Source organism: Danio rerio, chromosome 6 (assembly GCF_049306965.1).
Source record: "Danio rerio strain Tuebingen ecotype United States chromosome 6, GRCz12tu, whole genome shotgun sequence".
NCBI lineage: Eukaryota > Metazoa > Chordata > Actinopteri > Cypriniformes > Danionidae > Danio > Danio rerio.
Genome location: NC_133181.1, coordinates 3,790,368 through 3,817,441, shown reverse-complemented (window position 1 = coordinate 3,817,441; position 27,074 = coordinate 3,790,368). Strand labels below are relative to the sequence as shown.

Here is a 27,074-nt window from a genome sequence, read left to right as displayed (position 1 = left end):
AGAGATAGATAGAGAGAGGGAGAAAGATGAACAGGAGCAAAAGAAGTGGCATGTACAATCTTCCCAGAAGATGTTTGGCTCTTCTGTCCTCACTGTGTGTTAATTCTTTACATTTGCCGCTTCAGGCCAGAAATGTGCTTTATGCGTGAACACAAAAGAGTGCAGCCTTGATTTACACACATGATGCTCGTTTCCAGTTACTCCTCAGTATTCAGGGAGTTTCTGTGCTCTATATATGTAAATTTGGTCCACTGTAAAAATGATCGGTTTTCTGTTTATTTATGTTGTGAATTGGATTATGGGAGCTTGATCTCTGCTCTGATGAGTTATGATGTTGAAATTTCAACTCTACAGTTTAACAAAGTGACTTTTTATGATATTTTGATAGTTTGAAATTATATAATGGTATAAGAAACAACATTTAATGCCGAGTTCAGACTGCATGATTTTCAAAGTAGTCAAGTCACAGATGTTTTCACACTGCATGACTATCTGGGCTAGTGTTTCGCCGCTGCTTTGTTTACACTGCAAGATAGATCAGGTACAGGGACATTCACATTGTATGACTTTACTATAGGGAGAATCGCCGACAACTTCGTCCAAACTACGTCTCATAGCCAAAAACACGTCGTATATCTTTTGTTGTTAACTACATAATAAGAAAGAAGCCTTTAATGGCGTAGAACATGTACATGTTTGCTTACCTGGGTTTAAAGGGAATTAGCCATTTCTCCTCAACGTTGATAATAAACTAATTTCTTTATGTATGAAACGTCAAACAGACACGGTTGCTCCTGAGTCCTGTCAAACCTCCACTAGTTTTTCCTCCATTTCGTGGGTCCAAATAAACCGAAAAAGAGCGCTTTTAACTTCTCCCCAGCCTCCCGCTGGCCTGCAGCAGGTATACACACACACGCACACGCAAGGGAAAGCTGCTCTCTCATTGGCTGTAGGCGATCGCTGATGTTATTTTCAGTCAAAACTCAATTCATACGGCATGATTTGAATCGCCGACAGCTCCAGATATTCAGCACGCCAAATATCTCGCAGGCATTGAAGAACTCATCGGCAATTCTCTCAGATCGCGTCTTTGAAAGTTCATACTGTGTGATTGTCACACACGTGCACGAGCAGCGATTTGCCTGTGATTTCAGGCATTTGTCGGCGATTTCTCAAAACCTGTCGGCGAGCCAAAATCGGGGCTAAAATCACGCAGTCTGAACTAGGCATAAGTCTCTAACCTAACAGAGAATGTACTGGCAACTTATTACATAGTTTGTGTACCATAATTTACAACAACAACCTAGACAATAGATCACTTTAAGCTATTAAAAATGTTCATAAAAGTCACTTTTTGGAACGTTTCAAGGTTAAAAGTTGTTGGAAGAAAGATCAAGCTCCCATAATCCAATTCAAAAGCATAAATAAATAGGAAAACTGCTAATTTATGAATAATTTTGACAATGTAGCCGGTACAGTTTAAAGTGTTTCTGCAGGTTTGAGCAAGCTAAATGATTAACACTTTTGAAAGACCTTTGTAAGACCATTATGAATGAACTTTCAGACTATTACAGAGCTAAACGTTAAGGTTGGAAAATAGCTACACTTTCTCCATAAAACAAAATCTAATTTAGGTATTTATTCATTTATTCATTTTCTTTTGGGCTTAGGTTTATTAATCAGGGGTTGCCACAGTGGAATGATACACCTAATTTAGTTATTTCTTAGCAAAATGTTTTAAATAATGTGTTAAAACAAGCAAACAATAATTGTGTGCATGCAATTTTTACCTTCATAGAACGTTCCTTTAAAAAATTAGAGGTTTTAAAACTATAAAAAAAAAAAAAAACTAACAGTGTGTCAAGGTCAGTGTCCTCAGCATTTTAAACAAATTTTACTGTAAGGAAGACAATTAAACCATGTTGGTAAATAGAGCTAATTAATAAAACTTTTCTCCAAAGTTTTATTGTGTTGGATTTTTGGGGATTAGAAGAATGTTGGCCAGATTGAGCAACTTTACATGGAAAATTAAAACCTGTTTAAAATGATTTAAGTCCTACAACACAATATTTCAATGAATTTTTCTTTTCATTTAAGACATTTTAAGACTTTAAGTTCCCGCTGACACCCTCGTTTGCCCAAGAAAAAGGTGACTTAGTCAAAAAATTGCATCAATGAAAGTAAAAAATAAAAATAAAGTAATAATTTAAAACAATTTTTGGTAAATTAATTAAATAAAAAAAATAATTAAGTAAATTGGCGATCGGTAGAACACTTAAAAAAACAATTTTACATAAATAATGTATTTTAAGTCCCCTCAGTAAACAACAAATCATTTACATATAACAGTTTTAAGAAGAGAAAAACTTATTAAATATATTTAATTCAAATGTGTGATGCTTAACTTGCCTGAAGATATTTTGAAAGTAACTACTATATTAGTATTAGTAATTACTATATTAGTGCAATAAAGGCACGTAAATTATTGAAAACACATAAAAATGTACAAAATGATGTCATACCAACCAACTAATGTTTTTTTATGCAAATTTTACCTATATTGATTGGAAATTTTAATAAGTCAATCAGGGTCCAACTTTAATTTTTAAGTAATGCAAACTTAACTTAATGTTTTAAGCAAGGTTAATTATGTTGAAATTTATTCATCCATTCATTCATTTCGGCTTAGTCCCTTATTTATCGAAGGTCACCACAGCGGAATGAACCGCCAACTATTCCAGCATATGTTTTACGCAGTGGATGCCTTTCCAGCAGCAACCCAGAACTGGGAAACACCCATATTCTCACATTCACACACTTATACACTATGGCCAATTTTGCTTACACAGTTCACCTCAGGCGTCTCAGGAGGTTTGGAATGAGCCTCCACATCCTCCGCTCGTTCAACACCTGCAATGTGGAGAGCATCCTGTCTGGCTGTTTCACCACCTGGTATGAAAACAGCACCAGCAGCAATCGCAAAGGCCTACATAGGATTGTGCGAACTCCTGGACGCGTAGCAGGAGGTGATCTTCCCGCCCTCCATCTACACCAGGCGGTGCATGAGGAAAGCCAAGAGAATCATCAGCGACTCCAGCCACCCAAGTCATAGACTTTTCTCTCTGCTACCGTCTGGCAGACGGTTCCGCAGCATCCGGTCATGCACCAGCTGACTGAAGGAAAGTCTCTTCCCTCAGACTATCAGGCTGATGAACACTTAACAAACCCCACACAGACTGTTCCATACCCCTCACTGCACACCATCAATATGTAGCATGCACTGCACTTTAACTAACCCATACTTAAAACAACACTGCCTACAACTATGTGTACACATACTCATTGTACATATAGCTGTCAAATTTACATTGTCCTGTTTTTTTGGGGAGTATGCTGTTGTATTTTGCACTGTCTGTATTTTGCACTGCCATTGTATTTGCACTGTCTGTATTTTGCACTGTCTGGAGCCAGCACCTAAGCTTTTCACTCATCATAACACACGTGCTGCTGATGTGACAATAAAAGTGATTTGATTTGATATAGCGCATGTCTTTGGACTGAGGAAATCCTCGCCAACATCGGGAGAACATGCAAACATGGAAAGTCCAACTGGACCAGACAGGGCTCGAACCAGTGACCTTCTTCTAAGAAAGCAACACACTCTTAACAGTGTACATTGATATACATAATATGCATTTTTATTTTAGAGCACCATGTGTGGAATCAAGATCCCTGTGTTCACATCCTTATGTAGAGCATAGTTTGGCCTTTAAATCAAACCTTTTTTTTGTGATGGCCTAGTATGTAATAATTCCATCTCTCTCTGCACAAGGGTCTTCTGCTATTTTTACCTCCAGAACTACTTTGGCCTTTGGATCCGACCACAGCTGTGTGAAATAAATACAGTTGTCTGATGCAACACAGGAGAAAACCTTTTCTGGGAGCGCGAGGCAAGCATTCAATCTCCGACCCTTGTGTCTTTTCACTTTCAAAAGTGAAAATTACTTTATTTATTTACTTCTTTATGTCTTACTTTGAACCAATCTGGAGTCTGTTGACTATGATGCAGATTAATATTAATGTGGATCATGAATCAACCGCTCCAGCATGTGAAAACAGTGCAGATTCGGGAAGGGAAACACGAGGAAACCCCTGTAAACTGTGTGCATTTGGTTCATCATCAGTTTACAGAGAGCCTGGCATACACTGGGACCCTCAGAAAGCCCAAACAGGACGGGATGAAGGCCTTTCTGGTGAGTCTGCAGTGTAGCACGAGCATAATGAAGAATAGTAAGACTTTACTATCTCTTCACTATGGCCAAAGGGAGAAAACTCAAGTACACGTGTTAATTTTTCCCTTTAAAGAGCAGGAGTTGTCCACTCGCAGACAGTCGCTATCAATCCTGCTGGTATTTAAGACTTTAAACAGCAGCTAAGCTGGACATCCATTATCTTGCTGAGGAGAAATCAATAATCAGCCTGACACATCTCTGTTCATAAAGATCTGCACACCAATCATCATAAATCACCTCTGCCTGAGAGCTTAGCGTGGAGGAGTGCGAAGAAATAAAAAAAGGAATCAGTAACTCGTGGCTGTGGGATTTTCACTTCATCATCTGCCAAGTTGAAAAGTTTCGACTGCTTGAAATGAATTGCACGCTTCGAGAAAAAGCTCGATTTGAAGCATCCTTGGTGTCCGTAACTCAAATGGTGCATAAAATTAAAAAGCCCAAATTAATATTTAGGGCTAGTGGCTTGCTTTAATAACAGACCCTTTTCACAGACATGTTACTAGCATCTTAAATATGTGATCATGGAGCACAAAACCAATAGGCAATGGGCGAAAATTATATTGTATGACCCAAAATGATTTTTTACTTTTAAAGGAGACCTGTTATGCCCCTTTTAATTTTTGTAAAATACATCTCTGGTGTCCCTAGAGTGTGTAGTGAAGTTTGAGCTCATAATACCACACAAATAACTCTCTGAATCTGCCCCTTTTAGGCTTTGAACCTAATTGTGGCGTTTTGGTGACTGTCGCTTTAAATTCAAATGAGATCGTGCTCTTTTTAAAAGAGGGCGGAGCTACAAATGTCTATGTGTCAGCATAGTGGCAGATTTAAAAACAAGACTAACGTCCTATGCTAATGAGAGCGAGATGGTCACTAGTGGGCGTGGCTTTCCCCCTCTGATGACACGTACAAAGGGAGAATGTCAATCAAAGTGTTTCTGCAGACCGTTTTAATCAAGTGTCAATACAAAATTTAATTTTAATATATTTTTATCATTAGAAGCTGGTCATATTTACACACTGCTGCCACACTACTGTGTTAAAACCCTTTATAAAAGTGATTTTTGTGTAATGGCTCCCCTTTAAGTCATATCCCATAAGTACATTTTGTACATTTTAAACTGTAAATATAGTACATATGCTAATAATGTAGTCTGACCAAATTTAAATGCAATTTTATGAATATTTGGATTTTTAGCTCCAAGATTCCAGATTTTCAAGTTGTTCAGTATAAAACACTTTATATACCATGTGATTTGATTTGACAAAATAGTTTTTCCTTATCGTTTTATACTGTATATTCTCCCTTTGTTTATTTATTTATTTTTATTTATTTACTGTGTGTATGTTTTACTTTAGCTTTTTTGTTGCTTTATTTCGATGTTCTTTATTTTTAACTTTTGAAAAAGCAAAATAAAAATATATAATTTAAAAAAATTACTGGTCATGACTGGTTTTGTGGTTCAGAGTCACTTATATTTTTTTTCTAGTAATTCCGTAATAATTTCTAGTAATAATAACAAGAAAAAATTAGAGGAGAAGCTCTAGGAAAATATCTACAATAAATATATATATATATATATCAGTCCATATGAATATTTTCAGTAGCTCATACGTAGGACCAGACAGAATCTGCGGATATTTTTTGCTATTTCTGCAGATAATTAAGTCACAAATCTGCAGATTCATGCAGAATAATTTTAGGAGTATAATAACTAAAACTTAATAAATGCATTAAAAAAACATGTTTAACTTTTATTTAATGTTCACAATGCAAATCCAATTAGATTCATTTATTAGGTAAAGCAAGTCTCTCATACTGTATAATATATCTACTGAAAGAAAAAAAATATTACTTTAAAAACTGTATTGAAAAAATCAAATGAATATTTTGATATTATTATTATTATATTACAATAATATAAATGAAATTACTTTATAAACTGAATAAATATAAAATTTATACACATTTACACAAGTAAATACATAGACTCGATGGGCTAAAAATCTGCGGAAATCTGCAGATTTCTGCATGCACAGATTCGGTGTGGGCCTATTTAAAAGATTGATTTTGAACTTTAATTAAAATATTAATCGTTAGATTACCATACAGTTTGAAGTAGAATTTATGAAAGAGTATACTATTCTAAACATAAATGACTCATTTAAAAATATCTGTATAATAGTGCAATACCTTATAATAACATTTCAGCATCATCAATACTGCAAGTCTCTAAAATTCAAACTAAAAAGTCATTATAGTTTTCATTGACCACAGTAGAGCTTTATTCATTTCTGATGACTTTGGAGAACCCTGTCAATGTGAAAAGGGTGTAATATCTGAAGTAAAATCCTTCATCTCACATACAGTGGGGAAAGAAATTATTCCGACCCCCTTACATCTTTCACTCCCTGTTATATTGCAGCCATTTGCTAAAATGGGACCATGTGATATTTCAGTTTTTCTTATTTAATAAATCTGCAAAAAATGTCAACAATTTGTTTTTTTTTGTCAATATGAGGATCTGTGTGCACATTAATGAAGGAAAATATTAACTTCAATGATTTTAGCAAATAGCTGCAATATAACAAAGAGTGAAAAATTAGCATTGGTCTGAATACTTTCCCTTCCCACTGTATGTAAGAGGCTTGACTCCTGACATACTTGAGCGTCTCCATTGATTACAGTCTAGAGACACTGCGATGCTCTCTTTATCAGATTGTCTGCACTGTAAACACACTGTAGATTGATGTGCATGGCAGAATCAGCTGCTTTGGCGGTAATTACTCGTGCACAATGACATGTTGAGATTAAGGTTTCCGTTTGAAGCTGTAGGTATTGAATCACGAGCGCATTTCCCCATTCGTTCATAGGCGTTCAGTAAAGGTCACGAATTGAAAAATTGTTTCATTAGCATTCGTTAATGGAAAAAAGGCCTGTGTGCTAATGGCTGGAGAGCAAAGCTAATCTCGGGATCAAATAATGGACTGTAACCAAACAAATAAATGATGTGATTGTCTGCTATAGCTGCGAGATGGATTGGCCGACTGGGAATAATTTGACAAACGCGGAGTCGTATTGACGATTGACGCAGAAAATGATTGTTGACAAGGGCCGATGATTCTAATCAAAACAAATCGCCGCGCTGTCATGTTAATCATGTTTGTGTGTCCTAACCGCAGGGTTATGCGAATAATAACTGAGGGTCAGTCTGTCTTCCTGTTGGTTTACGTTTACTTTGAGACATGAAATGAAACCGTTTGGAACTGAAATGTCACTCGTCTTGCAGATACCCTGCAATAGTCGGATTTCAGGAGTGTAGAAAAACCCATTCATTTCCTCCACAGAGATTTAGTGAATTTAAACCTTTCCACACAGGTTAAATGTTGATATATATACAGTATTCACTCATCGAATTTGCAGAGAACATCTACACTACCTGACAAAAGTCTTGTCTTCGATTTCAGTTGTAAGAGCAACAAATAATAACGTGACTTCTAGTTGATCATTTGAAAAAGTGGCAGAAGGTGGATTTTTCTGATGAATCATCTGCTGACCTGCATCCCAATCATCCTAAATACTGCAAAAGGTCTACTGAAACCCACATGAACCCAAGATTCTCACAGAAATCAATCAAGTTTGGTAAAGGAAAAATCATGGTTTGGGGTTATATTCAGTATGGGGGCGTGCATTACATTACAAACCACAAGAGAGGGCAAATTCTTCAGAAGGATAGCGCTCCTTCTCATGCTTAGCCTCCACATCAATGTTTCTGAAAGAAAAGGAGGTCAAGGTGCTCCCGGATTGGCCAGCCCAGTCACCAGATATGAACATTATTGAGCATGTGTGGGGTAAGATGAAGGAGGAGGTATTGAAGATGAATCTAATCTTTTGTCTTTCATATAAGCCACTTATGATACCAAATGATCAACTAGAAGTCAAGGTTGTTCCTAAAAAAGGTGACAAAACTTTTTTCAGGCAGTGTACACTTCCATGATTAATTTACGATGATTTTATAGTATGTATCTAAAAAAAAAAGAACACAAATATTTAAAATTGCCTTGTATGCACCAAGACAGGGCCGGCGCGTCCATAGAGGCGACCTAGGCGGCCGCCTAGGGCGGCAGTATAGAGAGGGTGGCGTCCGCAACTCCCCCCTTACCACCCGCATCCTCAGTTATATCCGCGACACCTCCCTCACCACCCGCGTCCTCAGATATATTCGCGCATAGGCGACAGAATAGAGTGGGCACAAGGCAGCGTCAGTGAACGACACCTCCAACACCGCCCGCTTGACCTCAGTTATATCCGCGCATAGGGTGGCAGAAAAGAGGTCCGCGACACCCGCACGTCCTCAGTTATTTCCGCGCATAGGGCGGCAGAATAGAGAGAGCAGCATCGGCGACACCTCCCTCCCTCCCTCAGCACCCGCGCGTCCTCAGTTATTTCCGCGCATAGGGCGGCAGAATAGAGAGAGCAGCGTCGGCAACACGTCCCTCCCTCCCTCAGCACCCGCGCGTCCTCAGTTATATCCGCGCATAGGGCGGCAGAATAGAGGTCCGCGACACCTCACTTCATTTTCATAACCGGTCACTTTCGTTTTCACATTGGGGTTGAAGGCAGCGTGATCGTCCTCTGCCTAGAGCGGCAGTTCAGTTTGCTCCGGCCCTGCACCAAGGTATGCACTTTAGATAGAAAAACATCTATGCCCACTTATAATATATTTAAAAATTTTAATACAAGAATTATTGTGTTGCTAAATAAAAAATTAAACTTTTTATGGAAAGCATCGTCAATGCATCGAGAAATCGAATTAAAGAGAATCGATGACATGATAATCGTAACCGAACCGAACCATAAGATGAAGGTGAAGGTTCACACCCCTAATAATATTTCTGTAATACGATGAGTTATTATTTCAGTTTAAAATGTGTGTTTTCTGTTTGAATTTCTTTTTACAGTTTAATTTATTTCTCATATTTAACAGGCCTGTTACAAATATTGTAAATACTGTAAGTACAGTTGAAGTCAGAATTATTCACCCCTCTTTGAATTTTATTTTATTTTTGAAATATTTCCAAAATGATGTTTAACAGAGCAAGGCACTTTTCACAGTATCTCTGATAATTTTTATTTTTTTTTCTGGAGAAAGTCTTATTTGTTTTATTTCAGCAAGAATAAAAGCACTTTTAATTTTTTTTAAAAACATTTTAAGGTCAATATTATTAACCCCTTTAAGCTATTTTTTCGATAGTCTACAGAAGGCAGATAGCCTAGTTAACCAAATTAACCTAGTTAAGCCTTTAAATGTCACTTAAGCTGTATAGAAGTGTCTTGAAAAATATCTAATCAAGTATTATGTGCTGTCATCATGGCAAAGATAAAATAAATCAGTTATTAGAGATGAGTTATTAAAACTATTATGTTTAGAAATGTGTTGAAATAAATCTCTCTGTTAAACAGAAAATAAACAGGGATTAATAATTCAGGGGGGGCTAATAATTCTGACTTCAACTGTATGTCTTATGTTGAATGTGTATAACCTCAGCAATAGCCAAAAATACAATCTATTGTTCAAAATAATTAATATTTTCTACTTTTAAGCTGAAATTCCTTGTAATATTAAGTAATATTTCCAAGGAAATTCCAAGGAATATTTATATTTTTTGATTGAATGTTTTTCGTTTGATTCAATTAAAGGCATCCTTGCTGAATATGAATATTAGAATGAATTACTTTTGAATGCTAATGTTCAGTCAATAATATTGAAGAGCTCTGTCGTTTCTGATTTATTTCCATCACATGAAATAAGCACACAGTCTTGTACTGCCTTTTTTCTTTCTTCAAAAAGTTCAAATATTTTCATCTGCTTTGAATCAAATGCTGCAATGCGATTCATCTGGTATCTGGTGTGGTTCAAGGCTTTATTGAAGAATCCCTATGGAGAAAATGAATGGGGGGGAAATCATACAGAAAGCGGTCGCTCAATATTGTGCTCTATTGTCTTTGTTTTGGAGGAGGTTAGAAAAGAAAATATTCACATCGAGCAGGTGCCGTCAGCATCAATGCATGCAATCATCCTCTTTGCAAAAAGCGAGCGCGCTCATTATAGTTTATTTTTCAAGCCCTTGTCGCCTTGGGTGTGTTTACTGGGTTATTTTTACCTGAACGGAGCTGCTTGATTCGTCCGTTGCTGCTGTTGATGTCGACAGGCAGAAAGTCTTTGAACCAGGAGATCTCCGGGTCTGGGTTTCCGCTGGCGGCACAGAGCATGGTGGCCGTCCGCGTCCGTTCAACCACTTTCAGCTGGGGACCCATGTCTATAGTGGGGAAACCATGAGGGATCTGGTCCTCTGAAAACACACAGAGACAGAAAAGTCAGATACACAGATCCAAAATACACTATATACAAAAATAACTAGTGGTAATGTGAAATTTGAATTATTTTAAATTATATCTTAAGTGTTTTTAACACATTTTTAAACATACAGTGCATCCGGAAAGTATTCATAGCGCTTCTCTTTTTCCACATTTTTTTATGTTATAGCCGTATTTCAAAATGGATTAAATTAATTTATTTCCTCAACATTCTTCACACAATACCCCATAATGACAATATGAAAAAAAAATCCTAACTAATAATTCTGACTATATATGTATATAAATATAAATTTATATGTATATATTTATAAATACTACATATATATATATATATATATACTTTCTCAATAAGAAAAAAATATTATCAGACATACTGTAAAAAAAATTCCTGAATCTGTTAAACATCATATATTTCACAAATGATGTTTAACATCAGATTCAGCAATCTTTTTACAGTGTGTCTAATAATAATTTTTCTTCTTGAGAAAGTCTTATTTGTTTTATTTTGGCTAGAATAAAAGCAGTTTTTAATTTTTTTAAAAACTATTTTAATGTCAACATTATTAGCCCCTTTAAGCTATATATTTCTTCAAAAGTCTACAGCAGTGGTTCTCAAAGTGGGGGTCTGGACCCCCCGAGGGGTCGCGTAACAATGAAGGGGGGGGGGGGGGGTTGCCTGTTGATTTACAAAATCTTTTTTTACTGAACCATAAGAATTACCATATTTTATCAATAACCTACTGAAGAGAAAAAAAAAGTTGTTTATATTAACTATATACTATATAGTTACTATAGTAGCTCATAGTTACTAGCTCTATTGGATTGCGACCCCTGGGGTAATTACATTATACCAAAGACACAGCAATATTGTCAGACGCAGCAGATTGATATTATAACACCAGGTTAAACTTGCTGGCCCATTTTCAGCACTGACATACTGTACAATAAAAAGAGTGCCGAAGAATATACTTAGGTGTATTGGGGTGTGTGTGCCATTGCATGCAAGGCTTCTGTATTTATAACCAACTCAGAGGATATTGGGGCTCGCAAGTCACTGGTATTGTCATATTAGGGGTCGCAGGGTGAAAATTTTGGGAACCCCAGGTCTACAGATTAAACCATCATTATACAATAACTTGCCTAATTACTCTATCCTGCCTAGTTAACCTAAATAAACTAGTTAAGCCTTTAAATGTCACTTTAAGCTGTATAGAAGTGTCTTGAAAAATATCTAGTCAAACATTATTTACTGTCATCATGGCAAAGATAAAATAAATCAGTTATTAGAGATGAGATATTAAAACTATTATGTTTATAAATGTGTTGGGAAAATCTGCTCTCAATTAAACAGGAATTAGGGAAAAAAATAAACAGGGGGGCGAATAATTCTGACTTTAACTATGTATAATAACTATATATTCAACTATACATAAAAGAACTGAATTTTCGCCATATATATATATATATATATATATATATATATATATATATATATATATATATATATATATATATATATATATATATATATATATATATATATTTAAAAGCAGCATAACAGGATTAAACAAATGAACAGATAAGGATCAAAAACAAGGTAAAGTAGACAAAGGAAACGTGTTGTAACGTCATTACAACAGATAACAAGACACAGCCATGAATGTCTTAAAGTGAGCTTTATAAATGTGTGTGTGTAATCAGTACATGAGCAGTATCACCTGAATGTGTGCAATCAGTCAGGATCAGAAACCAGTTGTGTGTGTGTATGTGTGTGTGTGGTGCATGACTGGTTCTTGTAGTCCATTTACCAGCAGATTTGTAGTCCTATGTAAGTGTGAATGCTTTCCAGCGATCTCTGGTGGCTAGATCGCTGGTGACCGTATATATATATATATATATATATATATATATATATATATATATATATATATATATATATATATATATATATATATATATATATATATATATATATATATAGGGAAGATTTGGATGTCTTGTTACAATCGTGAAAAATGATCGGCATAAAGTGAGATTTTACAAATCAAAATAATGACATGTTGCTAAATAAACACTTTTATATATTTTTATTCATAATCGTGTACAAATATTGAATGTTCCTACATGTATGTAAAGAAAGAACTGAAACAAGACAGAAAAATAAAAGTTTTCATTAAAAGTCAGGGTTATTCCACAAATATTTATGTCTGAACTCTTCTTGATTTAAAATAATGGTCACACTTTACAATAAGGTTCATTAGTTAATGTTAATTAATGCATTTACTAACATGAACAAACAATGAACAATACATTTACTACAGTATTTGTTCATGTTAGTAAATGTTAGTTAATGAAAATACAGTAGTTCATTGTTAGTTCATGTTAACTCATGGTGCATTAACTAATGTTAACAAGCATGGACTTGGATGTTAATAATGCATTAGTAAATGTTCAATTATGATTAATAAATGCTGTACATGTGTTGTTCATGATTAATTCATGTTAGAAAATGCATTAATTAATGAACCATACTGTAAAGTGTTACCAAAATAATATTCTCAGTCTAAATAACAATTCGGTGGGCTAATAATTCTGACTTTAACTGTGTGCAGTATTGTATCATCTATTTAATACCAATTACTCTAGATATTAAATCTTACTAAATTTGATTATTCATTTATACATGTATTGTAATATTTTAACACTATTTCATGCTGTGTATTGATGAATAAACTGTTTACGATTTTTTGTTCATTGATTTTTTTTTGCACGAGGGAAACCATGATTGAATTGCACAATGTTCTGTGTTTTTACAGTTGTAAAAGAGGCATGGCTCATTTTTCTTGTGCAAATGTTGGTACGCAGGACCACCCTGAGCGGCGGGCTGGAGCAGCTGAAACGTGTGACTGTAAGACACAGAGGTGGAGTGTAGATCAGGGTGTGAAATCCAGCGCTAATGTAAATACGAGCAGCCGAGGCGTGACTAATCCACCTGTGGTGTTTCTGGTCATGGATATATGGAGGGTGAGAATGGTGATTTCCCTGCGGATAGAGTGACGGCTGGCTCTGTCTGACCCACAGGAAGTCCAGTGCTGGCTTTACTAAATTAGGCAGGAGAACTACTAAAATGCAAAGGTAGAATTACATGTTGTGTTCACATGACTCTTCTGCACTAAAGAGCACATGGAAAGGTCTTGCTCTGTTTGACACACATTGCACAAGACATTTCAAAGTTATTAATGATATTAATACCATTACTGACTATACAATGTGACATTATATGATTGATAAATAATAGTGCTCAGGTTTCCCCCACAGTCCAAACACATGTGCTATTGGTGAATTGAATAAACGAAATAGGCTGTAGTATGAGTGCATGTGTGAATGAGTGTATGGGTGTTTCCCAAACATGAGCTGCGGCTGGAAGGGCATCTCCTGCATAAAACATATGCCAGAATAGTTGGCAGTTCATTGCACTGTGGCGACTCAAATAAGCACAGTAAGCCAAACGCTGCTCAATACAGGCTGTCTACAGCACTTGTGAGGCAGAGGGCTCTGGGAAGGCACCGGAACTTTAGATATGAGTGTTTCTGGGCCTGTTTGAAATGGGGAACGATGATGAGTGGATGAGCATGATCTGAGAAAAAAGCAAACAGCATCTAGCGGTCGGCACGCTCTCACTGTTAGCTGATTATGGAGGATAAAACAACTTTATGCAAATCGACATCATTAAGAACAGCAGGTGCAGACAGGAAACATACGGGACTAAATGTACAAACTGTTCTCTGTACACACTAATTGAGCTTTACCAACACGCAAGTGCAGCACGATTACAACAGATAACATCAAAAATACAACATGGAGTGGATATTAAAGGCTGTGCTTTAATGTGAAATCAATGCAATGATGCCCCACAGGAACTCAGACGTATGCTTTACCGTTGTAAGTAGAGTGTGAGTTGAAGAGGATCTGAGTTCTGCTAAACTGTTTAAGACAATACGTCTTGTTTTCAAAGAATACTTCTGGAGTTAAGTTTATTCTTATTGGTCTTAATTGGCAATCTGTTTCTAGTTTTATGAGTAAATCTTGTTCCGTTTTGCTTTAACGCTTAATTTTATGCATGTTTAGATACTTCCAGACAAAAGGCAGATTTAAGAAATAAATAGATTATAGACAAAACATTTAAATCTCACGTGTGACCTAAAATCATTGAACTAAAGAAAGAAAGAAAAAAGAAGAAAGGAAAAATGTAAGAAAGAAAAAAGGAAGGAGAGAAAAAATAAATAAAGGAAGGAAGGTATGAAGAAAGAAAGGACAAAAGCAAGGTGTAAAGGAAGGAAGGGGGAAAGAAGGAAGGAAGGAAGGAAGGAAGGAAGGAAGGAAAGAAGGAAGGAAGGAAGGAAGGAAAGAAAGACAGAAGCAAGGTATGAAAGAAGAAGGAAAAAACGAAGGAGGGATTGAAGGAAGGAAGGAAGGAAGGATGGAAGGAAGGAAGAAAGAAAAAAATAATGGAAAAAAGAAAGGAAGGAAGAAAGAAAGGAAATAATGAAATACATGAATGAATGAATAAATAAATGAATGAATGAATGAATGAATGCATGCATGAATGAGTGAGTGAAGGTAGGTAGGTAGGAAGGAAAGAAATAAAGGAAGGAAGTAAGGAAGAAAGGAAAGAAGGAAAGAAGGAAGAAAAGAAAAAAGGAAGAAAGAAAGAAAGAAAGAAAGAAAGAAAGAAAGAAAGAAAGAAAGAAAGAAAGAAAGAAAGAAAGAAAGAAAGAAAGAAAGAAAGGAATAAAAATAAAGGGAGGAAGGAAGTAAAGGAAGGAAGGAAGGAAAGAAGGAAGAAATTAATGAAGGAAAAAGGTTAAGAAGGAAGGAAGGAAGGAAGGAATGAATGAATGAATGAATGAATGAATGAATGAAGAAAAGAAATAAAGGAAGGAAGGAAGGAATGAAGGAATGAAATAAGAAATGAATGAAGAAAAGAAATAAAGCAAGGAAGGAAGGAAGGAAACAAAAAAGAAAGAAAGGAAGGAAGGAAGCAAGGAAAGAAAGAAATGAAGGAACAAACAAACAAACAAAAGAAATAAAGGAAGGAAGGTAAGAAAAAAGGAAAAAATTACGTGAGTATGTAAGTAAGTAGCTAAGTAAGGAAGAAAGGAAGGAAAGAGAAGGAATGAAAATGAAGAAAGAAAGAAAGAAAGAAAGAAAGAAAGAAAGAAAGAAAGAAAGAAAGAAAGAATCATCAGCCAAATCAATCATGAATAATTGATTATGCAACTCAGCATCCATTATAGCAGTGAAAGAGTTAATGTGTGTTCACGGCTCTCCTTCACACACACACACTGCTGACAGTGACTCCTCAGTGGTTAAATTACAGTGTCACTGAAGCACTAAACTTTGCTTTTCTCACAGGAAAGCTCTTTTATCCCGCTCTACAGCTCAAGAGCTTCTCTGAGAGACAATAGCTGGAGCTGGGAAAGCCAGCAGAAGGAGAGCCTGTCTGTCTGTCTGTCTGTCTGTCTGTCTGTCTGTCTGTCTGTCTGTCTGTCGGTCTGTCTTTTCATCTGTCTGCACCTGATTAACACCTCCTCCAGCTGGAGCTGCTGTGTTTCTCGTGTGTTTGCTTTCACTGAGAAGGTGCATTGTGGGAAGGACTAGGTGAGGTCACAGTGGGGTCGCAATTATGCACCGCAGGTCTTTTGTGTGTCACACAGGTTTAGTAATTGAGCCCAGTGGGAATACACTAACAGCGGCTACTTCAGCTTCTGGAGGACTCGTCCATACCAGGTCAGCGCCACAGGGGAAGGAGGATCCAGACTGATGCTATTGTGGATATTGTATCAGCGGGTGGTGTGTGGTGGAGGAAAAATCACAAATGAGATCTCTTTAACACCTCAGCTGCTTCTTTTTGCCAGGAATGAGACTAAATGAAGCGAATGGAGATTTCTGAGGAAGTGCTTTGCTCCTCAGGTGTTTCTCCTGAGAAAACTCACATCTAATCTCACACATGTTTCTTCTACAATCACGAAAGGAGATCTTAGTGTGTTCAATTGCTGGGTCTGTAACCAGTGGTTCTCTTATTGTTAATTAAAATTAAATAAATCTTTTAAAATTGATTCTTTCCCGTTTATTGGCCTGTTTGGAGATCTAATCCCTGGCTGAGAGTTATTATTTTATTTTTCTGAATCAATAGCTTTTCTGTCATTATTAGCTAGGCGGTGTCTTTTGTTGCAGTAGAAGTCTCCTCAACCACCATCCCATACTCAATGGATTACAGACACCTTATTTAAATTAGAAAAATAAATATAGTCTTCGAGGTTCAGTGATTACATTTTCTAACATCGGTTGTCTTGTGCCTGCTGGGTATAAACACAAAATATTTCAGACTAAAACTCGGGGTCCTATCATACACCCGGCGCAATGTGGCGAAAGGCGTGACGCAATAGTTGTTTGCTAGTTTCAGCTTGGCGCAAGAGTTGTTTTGAGGCGTTGCGCCACGCTCTTTAAATAGCAAATGCATTAGCGCTCATATGTGCGCCCATAGGCGTTCTGGTCTAAAAAGGAAGGCGTTTCTGAGGCGCACTGCTGACACGTTGCTATTTTGAGAAACTATAATAGACTTTTTTAGACCAAAACAAACCTGGTCTAAAGTCCAGCGCAGAGTTGCGCCTCCCTTACACACTGCTTAATAGCCTACACACAAGATGTAGAGGAATACACAAATACATTAACATATGAAAAAAATTTAATATTAAGGATATAATTATATATATATATATATATATATATATATATATATATATATATATATATATATATATATATATATATATATATGTATATATATATAGGATATAATATAAAGGATTAAAATATTACAAAACATATTATTTAATAGCCTACATAAATATAAAAATCACTGCTTTTATGTCTTCTTCGTCTCGGGAGGCTTTTTCAGTTCATTCAATTTGCTTTTGTATAATGTTTTTATTATTAGCAGTATTATTTATTATATCCATATTTATATTTGTTTTATTATAAACAAGCTTAGATTTGCCCACCTGTCAGGTTTTAGACCATATGGGGCACAGCATGTGTTTTAGGATATAACTCAGGTTTTTGAACACACTTTGTTATTATTCTTCATTTATTCATTTGCTGGAAATTAGAACTGAATTTAGAAATAGTTTTGAAACGAATATTTGCGCTTAACAAACAAAATTTATTATTTATAGGCTAATTGATGTCTGCGTGAAGGTTTCCCTATCCAAGAGCGAAAGTGAAAGTAGATTATTTATCTCTCATTCTCACGCAGTAGATGCTCTGTTTAACTGTTTTCTGTAAAAAAAAAAAAAAAAAAACTGTTAACTGTTTGCTAGTGAAATGCTCAGTTTTTCCACTTCCACTTACTTAATGTCATGTAAATAGCGAATGCGCTAATGGGAAATGAGACTAATTGGTTTATTCTCAAAACACACCTTTAACTCATTAAGAAAATAAACTCAACCCTTTTATACCATGCGGCACGGCCCAAAGCGGATTTTTCTGTCCTTAAATTCGCAAAAATTCATTCTGACACGCCCTGAAAATCTAATAATCTATTATAAATAATTAATTATATTAATTAATTATTAATTAATAAAATTAATTAATAATTATAACATTGCACAAACAATGACTGGATAACTGACATTTCCTTTTGTCTCAAGCTATGACATGACAGCATAAGAACTATCTTTAGCATTTTTCGCTTTTCTGAACAAAATGTTTACCTATGGCAAAACCAATGGTTGCCAGGCCCTCAATCAGGTGTTTAGTTCAGTGTCATGAGGTTGCCAGGTTTGTTGTGGGTGGATGTTTAATGCCGCAGTTCAAAAGCGTCCATCCTAGAGTGTCTGATAACCTGGTCCCTCAGATAAGACTCAGGTCCCTCCTTCAGTGTCAGTCTGAGGGATTGTTGTGCCTGCCTTAGCAAGCAGCACAAAAATAAAGAACTTTCATGCCCTGCGGCAATGCAAATGCGCGGTCTGTGCCAACAACAACGTCCAAAGTGCTCCGAGAAACTAAATGGAAGTCAGCTTTTGAATCTGGGTTCGACACGTCAGTCTGAGTTTATTTTATGGCTCAAACTACAACGGAAAGGTTGCTAAACGCCATGCTCACAGGAGACTTCTCTTATCCAAACCCAACACTTGTTTCAAGCTCTTTGTCAGAATTGAAGGCTTACAGCTGTATTTGTGTATCCCTGCTATACATCAAACTAAATCGAAAAAACTACTGAAATTACGACATTCACTCATTTATTCATGTTACTATAGATTAGTTTCGTTAGTCATCAGGGGTCACCACAGCAAAATGAACCACTAACTATACCAGCATATGTTTTACACAGCGGATGCCCTTACAGCTGCAATCCAGTACTGGAAAACACCCATACATACTAATTCACACTCAAACACTTCGGCCAATTTAGTTTAATCAATTCCCCTATAGCGCATGTCTTTGGACTGTGGGGAAACGGCAGCACCCGCATGAAATACACTCCAACACAGGGAGAACATGCAAACTCCACACAGAAATGCCAACTGGCCCAGCTGGAACTCAAACCAGTTACTTTCTTGCTGTGTTAACCACTGAGCCACCATGTCGCCCGAAAAGCAGTTGGAATTCGCTCAACAAAGCAACTTTTGGAGGGATTGCATTTTGACACCAAAACATCTTTGCGTTTACACAATTGGTTGGTGTGTTCTGGAACTGAATCACACAGTATGATGTCATCAAAGATCTCACCGATGCCTGTGAGATACTACAACCAATGAGAGAGCAGCATTCACTTGTGTGTGTGTGTACCTGCTGGCCAGCAGGATGCTGGGGGAGAAGTTAAAAGCGCTCATTTTCGGTTTATTTGGACCCAAGAAATGGAGGAAAAACTATTGGAGGTTTGACAGGAGCACCCGTGTCTGTTTGACGTGTCATACAGAAAGTTAAAAAAGAAAGTTGAGGAGAAATTGTTGATTCCCTTCAAACCCAGGTGAGCAAATATGTACATGCTCTACCCCATTAAAGGCTTTTTTCTCGTTATGTAGTTAATAATAAAAGATATACTATGTGTTTTTGGCTGTGAGGCGTAGTTTGGACGAAGTTGTCAGCGATTCTTCCTATTGTAAAGTCCTGCAGTGTGAAAGCCCCTGTCTCTGATCCATCTTGCAGAGTAAACAAAGCAGCGACAAAACGCTAGCCCAGATAGTCATGCAGTGTGAAAACATCTGTGACTTGACTACTTCGAAAATCATGCAGTCTGAACTCGGCATTATCCTCATAGAACTGCACAAGCTGTGGGTTAACCAGTTAAACTCTGCTGTTATTTTGGGATTTCCGCCTGGATTTTGCCTACCCAAATTTAAAAGCTTCCCAAATCCACATGCAGAGGTGTACATGCAAGAATTTGGCATCATTTTAAAGAACATTTTCATAAAACACTATTGAAAGTGTTTAAAATAACTGTATATGTTGTCTGTGTTATAATAAACAGCTAAAAAAAGAGGCACTTTTTTTTTATGAACTCAAATTTGAAAGTGTACCCTTTAGGTTCCGTGTGGTCTAGCGTGCTGTAATTAATTTAGGTGGTTTCTGCACATGTCTGTAATCATATGAATAAAGAAAAAGGACTCTACCATAATCTATGCAAAAGTTATTGTATTCCAACTGATGAGAGGTGCTGTACAAGCCACAGGGAGCGATCATTGTTTTATATTTCACTATTCTTTTGTTTGATCAAACATATTTCACTGTGTTTGGAGCACGTCAGACATATAAAATGATTACTTATGCACATCACCTCAAAAACAGAGGACAATGGCCCTGAAGCGCACAGCATAAGGTGAGAGATGACAGCTGTCTGTGCTATCTGGGGCTGCTTATTGATCATAAATGTATTGTTTTAACTTCTGCGCCATGGAAACACCGCGATTCATTCGACAACTGTTTGATATGTGAATATAATTCAGTAAAAAGAATGCTAGAACCATATGACCACCGTAAAGAGCTTTCATTTGAGCTATAACTTGTACATGTGTCATGAAAAATATGAAAATGAATGTAAAATACTCAGCTCGGGTATCCAAAATACTGTGTATTTAAGTGTAAAACTCTTGTACAGTCAAATAAAAACCAAAGTGATGCATATGTGCATAAAATATAGGTTCTACACTTTCAAACGAAATCACTTAAGGGGGTCTGGTGCAATGCTAGCCCTTGTAATCTTAAAGCGAAATTCGATGACGTTGTGGACCCGGTACCGGGTCCGTGGAGTTTAACTGTTTAAAAACTGCAGAGTAAGCTGGGTTGTTCCTATTTGCTTTTAATTTAACAGCCTACTGTAACGAGAGTTTCAGTCTGTGTTGAAGGGAAGGTTCATTGGCTTCAGTGTACAAACTCTGTACAGTTGATGTTCTAAATGCTCCTAAAACAAGCTGTAATCCTTGATGGTGTACTGAATTTAGGATCTTTTTATATGAGTTTGTCGTCATCTTGATGAACAGCCACAAAATCAAGAACAACAAAATTTCTAAGGAACTTCTATAGCAGTGGAAAAATACAATTGAAGCCTCAGCATTCTTCAAAATATCTTCCTTCATGCTTATCAGAAGAAACAAATCAGATTTTGAATATGTGAATGGCTAATAAATGATCAATGTTTTCAGATTTGTGTGAACCGCCCCTTTAATTCTCTATTAACAGGGTGATGAAAATACGACTGCAGTTTTGCCCAGCTCACAGTGATGACGAAGACACCGCCGGCTTTCTCGCAGTGATTTAACAAGAAGGTATTTAATTAAAGCATGGAAACAGGTCTGTCTCACCTCTGACAAATTAGTCAGGGGAAATATTACGTGACCCCAGCGCTGCTGTGGCATTTGTGAAAATGGGGATTATTCCCTCCACCCTGTAATCCCTGAATGCTGGAATCACAGCCGAACTGACAGGCTGTCAGTCAAAGAGAATTAGCAATGGAGACGATGCGTCCCGACACGCCTCACCTGTCTTCCTCTCGCAAACCGTCGCTGCATTTCTGCCCACTGACTCCAGAAAACACATCAGAGGCATCAGGGGCGACCCGTCCTGCCCTCTGGAGCAAACACTACATTCAAAGGCTGTCTGTTTCCACGCCTGTCGTACCTGATAACTGCATCACCTCAGGGGAGATGATCAAAAACACAGAGACTGAACATATTATGTGCTGTAAAACAGACGATGAGCAGGGTGTCAGGACATATTGCTGTTGCCAAGTGCAAACACATGGCTGCACTGCATGTCAGTCTCTGTCTTATAACTAAACAGACAGCCGAGGGTTCATATTAAAAATCTTAATTCAGAAATGACAGGTGATTTTTATCTATTTATTGTCATTTTATCTATTGCATGTCATGGTTACAATTAACTTCTGCAAAGTAATATTTAATGACATGCTTAAATTTATTTGATTTTGCTATTTAAAAGTCAGACGGCATGTTATACGAACATTTAATTTTAAATGCTGTGCATTATTACTGATCATTGCAGTGCAAAAAAATATGCTGGAATAAATTAGTTTGTGATTTATCGTTTCTTCTTATTGTTCATTTAAGATTTTAAATTGCTTCATTAATGAACAATGTGACTTTTATTGACGTTTTATTTGCAGTTTAAAATGCAATGATGCACATTTAATGTTCAAAGTTTATTGTAAGATTACACTGTAACATTTTCCCAGAGATGGGTTGCGGCTGGAAGGGCATCCGCTGCGTAAAAATGTGCTGGATAAGTTGGCGGTTCATTCCGCTGTGGCGAACCTGGATTAATAAAGGGACTAAGCTGACAAGAAAATGAATGACTGACATTGTAACATGCCGCTGTAAACAGGGTTTTATTAGTTAACTAAAATGGAAGAGGGGGTGACTCAGTGGCGCAGTAGGTAGTGTTGTTGGCTCACAGCAAGAAGGTCGCTGGTTCGAGCCTCGGCTGGGTCGGTTGGTGTTTCTGTGTGGAGTTTACATGTACTTCCTGGTGCTCCGGTGTCCCCCACAGTCCAAAGACATGCGGTACAGGTGAATTGGGTAGGCTAAATTGTCCGTAGTGTATGAGTGTGAATGAGTGTATATGGTTGTTTCCCAGAGATGGGTTGCATCTGAAAGGGCATAAATGAATGAAAATGAAAGAGTACATAAGTTCCAGCTGATAGAAAGGTAACAGTAATTCAAATAAGCACTTGTTACAACCGAGGTCTGCAGAAGAGCATCTCTTAACGCACAACACGTCCAACCTTGAGGCGGATGGGCTACAGCAGCAGAAGACCACACCGGGTCAGATAAGAACAGGAAACTGAGGCTGCAATTTGCACAGGCTCACTAAAATTGGACAATTGAAGATTGGAAAAACCGTGCCTGGTCTGACGAGTCTCGATTTCTAACATTCTCATGTTATAGTCAAAATTGGGCATCAACAACATGAAAGCATGGATAGTCCTGCTTTGTTTTAACGGTTCAGGCTGGTGGTGGTGTAATGGTGTGGGGAATGTTTTCTTGGCACACTTTGGGCCCATTAGTACCAATAGAGCATCGTGTCAAAGCCACAGCCAACCTGAGTATTGTTGCTGACCATGTCCATCCCTTTATAACCACAGTGTACCCATCTTCTAATGGCTACTTTCAGCAGGATAACATCATGTCATAAATCGCAAATAATCTCGGACTGATTTCTTGAACATGACAATGAGTTCATCATACTCAAATGGCCTCCACAGTCACCAGATGTCAATCCAATAGAGCATCGAGAGATTCTCATCATGAATGTGCAGCCATCTAATCTGCAGCAACTGTGTGATGCTATCATGTCAATATGGAGCAAAATCTCTGAGGAATATTTCCAGTACCTTGCTGAATCTCTGCCATGACAGATTAAGGCAGTTTAAAAGGCAAAAGAGGGTCCAACCCGGTACTAGTAAAATGTACCTAATAAAGTGGCCGGTGAGTATATATTGTAATAAAAATAACAAAAACTCAATAAATCGTCTAATTAAATGTCAGTAAATATAGTAGGTTAAAAAAAAATACAAAGCAATTGAGACTATTACTTAAAAACTACAATTTGATCTAAATGATACCCTAAATGAGATGGCAAACATTTTTTTTTCTATAAAGTAGTTTTACAGTTATTATTTTATTAATATTAATAATAATGTTATTACTGTAATGTTAATCATATTTTCATATACATTTTTGTACTTTTCCTATAAAGCAACATATCAGCCAGAAGGTTGATACTGATACTTAAAAAAAAGTGGGATGCACTGAGTGTTGTAACAAACAACACCAGGAACAATTAATGCAAAATAATAATAATAATAACAATATTCTTGGTGGGTTTAAAGGGTTTAAAAAGGTAACTATTAGTGCATCTATTAGTGTGTACTGTACTGGTGTTTAAATACAGCATGTTTAGAGTCTTTCACCAATACAATAGTATGATCATTCTTGGTGAGAGAGTTAGACTCGGTGCAGCGTTTAGTTCAGGAATTCACAACCTAGAAACATTAGACAATATCCTCGGGGCCTGATGTCACACTGTCTCATGTCTTTAAAATTCAGCAGAGGCCAGCAGCATGAGACACTCTCACACCGACATTCACAAGCCATAAAGATCCTCCTGTCTCCCCCTGAGCAAATCCTTCCCTCTATCAGTCGGTCTGTCTGCGTTACAGCTGAATCCCACTCTCTTTCATTCGCCTCCAGAAAATCCAGCAGGTACAAAGAGCCAAACATCTCGTCACAGTAACACTCCAGAACAAAAAGCCCCATTGCAGAGGCGTCGAGTCCCCGCACACACACACTAAAGCTGGGCGGACGGTCACAGTGACACCTGTCCACTCAATAGACCACTTCATTATGCTGCAGTCGACGCACACCTGACTTCTGTCTGCATTTTATACAGCCTCCGTCTGGACAGAGTGTTTAGTGCGGAGGCAGAGGTGATGGGGTTTAGAGCTGGTTTCCCAAAGAAGTGTCTTAGGCCCCGTTTACACTAATGCGTTTTAGTTTGAAAAGCAAGTTTTGCTACGGTTACTACGCCGGAGTTTTCGAGCGCCGAAAATGGAGCGTTTTGGAAATGCTGGACAAGCCGTTTTATTCTGAAGCGCTGCTGCTCCGTCTCAGTGTGGATGGGGAAAAACAGAGACATCTGAAAACGGAGGCTGCTGAGATTTGCTACCTGATTGGGGCTTTTGTTTTATTGCGTATCCTAATCTTATTCGCCAAGCTCCTATCACATGACTACAACACATGGCTTTAACGCCACCGGAAGACAGCAGACCAGCCTTCACTGTAAACAACAACAAGGACACAGAAATGGGAGCGTTGTTTGCACTGTTGTCTGTTTTAGGTGCCATTGTGCAGTTATTTATTTGTTACGCTTAGTAACAACAACTCAACCTCGTCGTTTGTCCACAAAAATACCTCTCTTGCTTTCTTTGCCATCGCGTTCATTGTTGAACTGGCGTTTGTTGACTAACAATAACCAAATGCCGAGCGTGACACATGCTTCCTGTTTATACTAGAACGCGCATGCCCAGAGCGCGCGATTGGTCACGTGATACACGTTTTTGGTGGCGTAGTGTGGACGGATATATGTTCAGAAACGCTAGGTGAAAAGCTAGTGTGGACGTTGATCGTTTTTGATTTAAAACGCCGTTTTAAAACTAAAACGCACTAGTGTAAACAGGGCCTTACACTGTAAAAATAATCTCACTGACTTAATTTTTTTAATTGAATCAAATGAGCTTTTCCAAATCATCTTAACTTATATCAATCAAACTGACTAAACATTAATTAATTTTCTTTTCGGCTTAGTCCCTTTATTAATCTGGGGTTACCACAGCAGAATGAACCGCCAACTTATCCAGCATATGTTTTACACAGCGGATGCCCTTTCAATTTAGCCAACCCAATTCACCTGTATTGCATGTCTTTAGTCTGTGGGGGAAACCAGAGCACCCGGAGGAAACCCACGCGAACGCAGGGAAGAACATGCAAACTCCACACAGAAACGCCAACTGACCCAGCCGAGGCTCGAACTAGTGACTTTCTTACTGTGAGGCGACAGAACTACCTACTGGGCCTACTCTTTCAAGAGCTCACACTTAGCTGATGATTGATTATAAAGCTTGTTTGGCAGGCTGTCCCGAGAGAGTCCTGAGCTTATAAGATCTTCGAGCCTGGGGCTCCCTCCCGTTTGCAAGGCGAGAAGGGAGTTTGAGCTTAGGTAAATCTCGAGAACTTCCCTGCTGTATTAGCTAATGAACAGACAGTGATTGTTCTTAAGAGATAACTACTTAGCATGTCTATGGTGCCGATTTGGATTAGTCAACTAACTGCATGTTTTTGGATGGTGGGAGGAAACCGGGTAACCTGGGGGAAACCCACGTGAGCACAGGGAGAACATGTAAACTCCGCACAGAAACGTCGGCTGGCTTGGTGAGGACTAGAACCAGTGACGTACTTGCTGTGAGGCAACAGTGCTAACCCCTGGGCCACCGTGCCACCTATCTAGGAAAGGAGGAGGAGGAGGGGTGGAAGGGGGGATTCAAAATGAAGTTGGCTGTAATATTGAACTGAGGGTATTTAAAGTGGCTTAGGAATCGTCTGATTGGTCAATCATGAATTGAATATTGTGGGGACAGCTGCAAGCAATCATAAGCACGTGATCATAAGCACGTCAAATTTACTTAGACACATTTAGCTGACTAAAAGCATTGCAACTGCATGCCAATTCTCATTTAAGAATTAGCAGACTGTCTGCTTAATATCTGTTAATGTTGCTCATTCAACAGATGTTTAACTGACTATAAGAAACTTTGCACATACGTCAACTCATACTAACCCTAACCCCAACCTAAGAGTCTACTGATAATCTATTGAGAATTATCTGGCATATAGATGCAGTTTAACTTAAATTCAACAAAATGCATTAAAGGCAGCATCAAAATAAGGTGTAGCCATTTTTTACCTACTATCCATTCATCCATCCATCCACCCACATATTTTAGGAGGGGAAAAGTATCTACAAAAGTATGCCATTTTCTTCAAGAGAGCAAACCCTGATCAGTACATATTCCTCTGCACTCATTAAAGAGACATATTCATGTTCAGAGAACAAGATTCAACAGTCCGTCTCCTGTCACATCCACTGGAGGTCTGGTCTGACAGGTGCTCTTGTGGATCATTTACAGCTGTGGAAGTTTCCACATGTCGCGTCTGCAAGTGAATGCTTCAGACATGCAACAATGCAGGAGTACATGACCCAGAATACACACGCTGATCTCGGTACTTGACCTACAGCACTCACACACACCAAATGGAACAGCCC

At 37.6% G+C, this 27,074-nt stretch overlaps 1 protein-coding gene across 24 annotated transcripts in view; it reads right to left on the bottom strand.

Annotated features, from left to right (window-relative positions):
* Positions 1 to 27,074, bottom strand: part of ptprfa (protein tyrosine phosphatase receptor type Fa) — a 527,055-nt gene that overhangs the window by 167,379 nt on the left and 332,602 nt on the right. For all 24 annotated transcript variants that reach the window (XM_073952512.1, XM_073952514.1, XM_073952519.1 and 21 more), the window contains 1 exon segment: positions 10,457 to 10,645. In XM_073952512.1, coding sequence (XP_073808613.1) covers positions 10,457 to 10,645 — 189 coding nt within the window.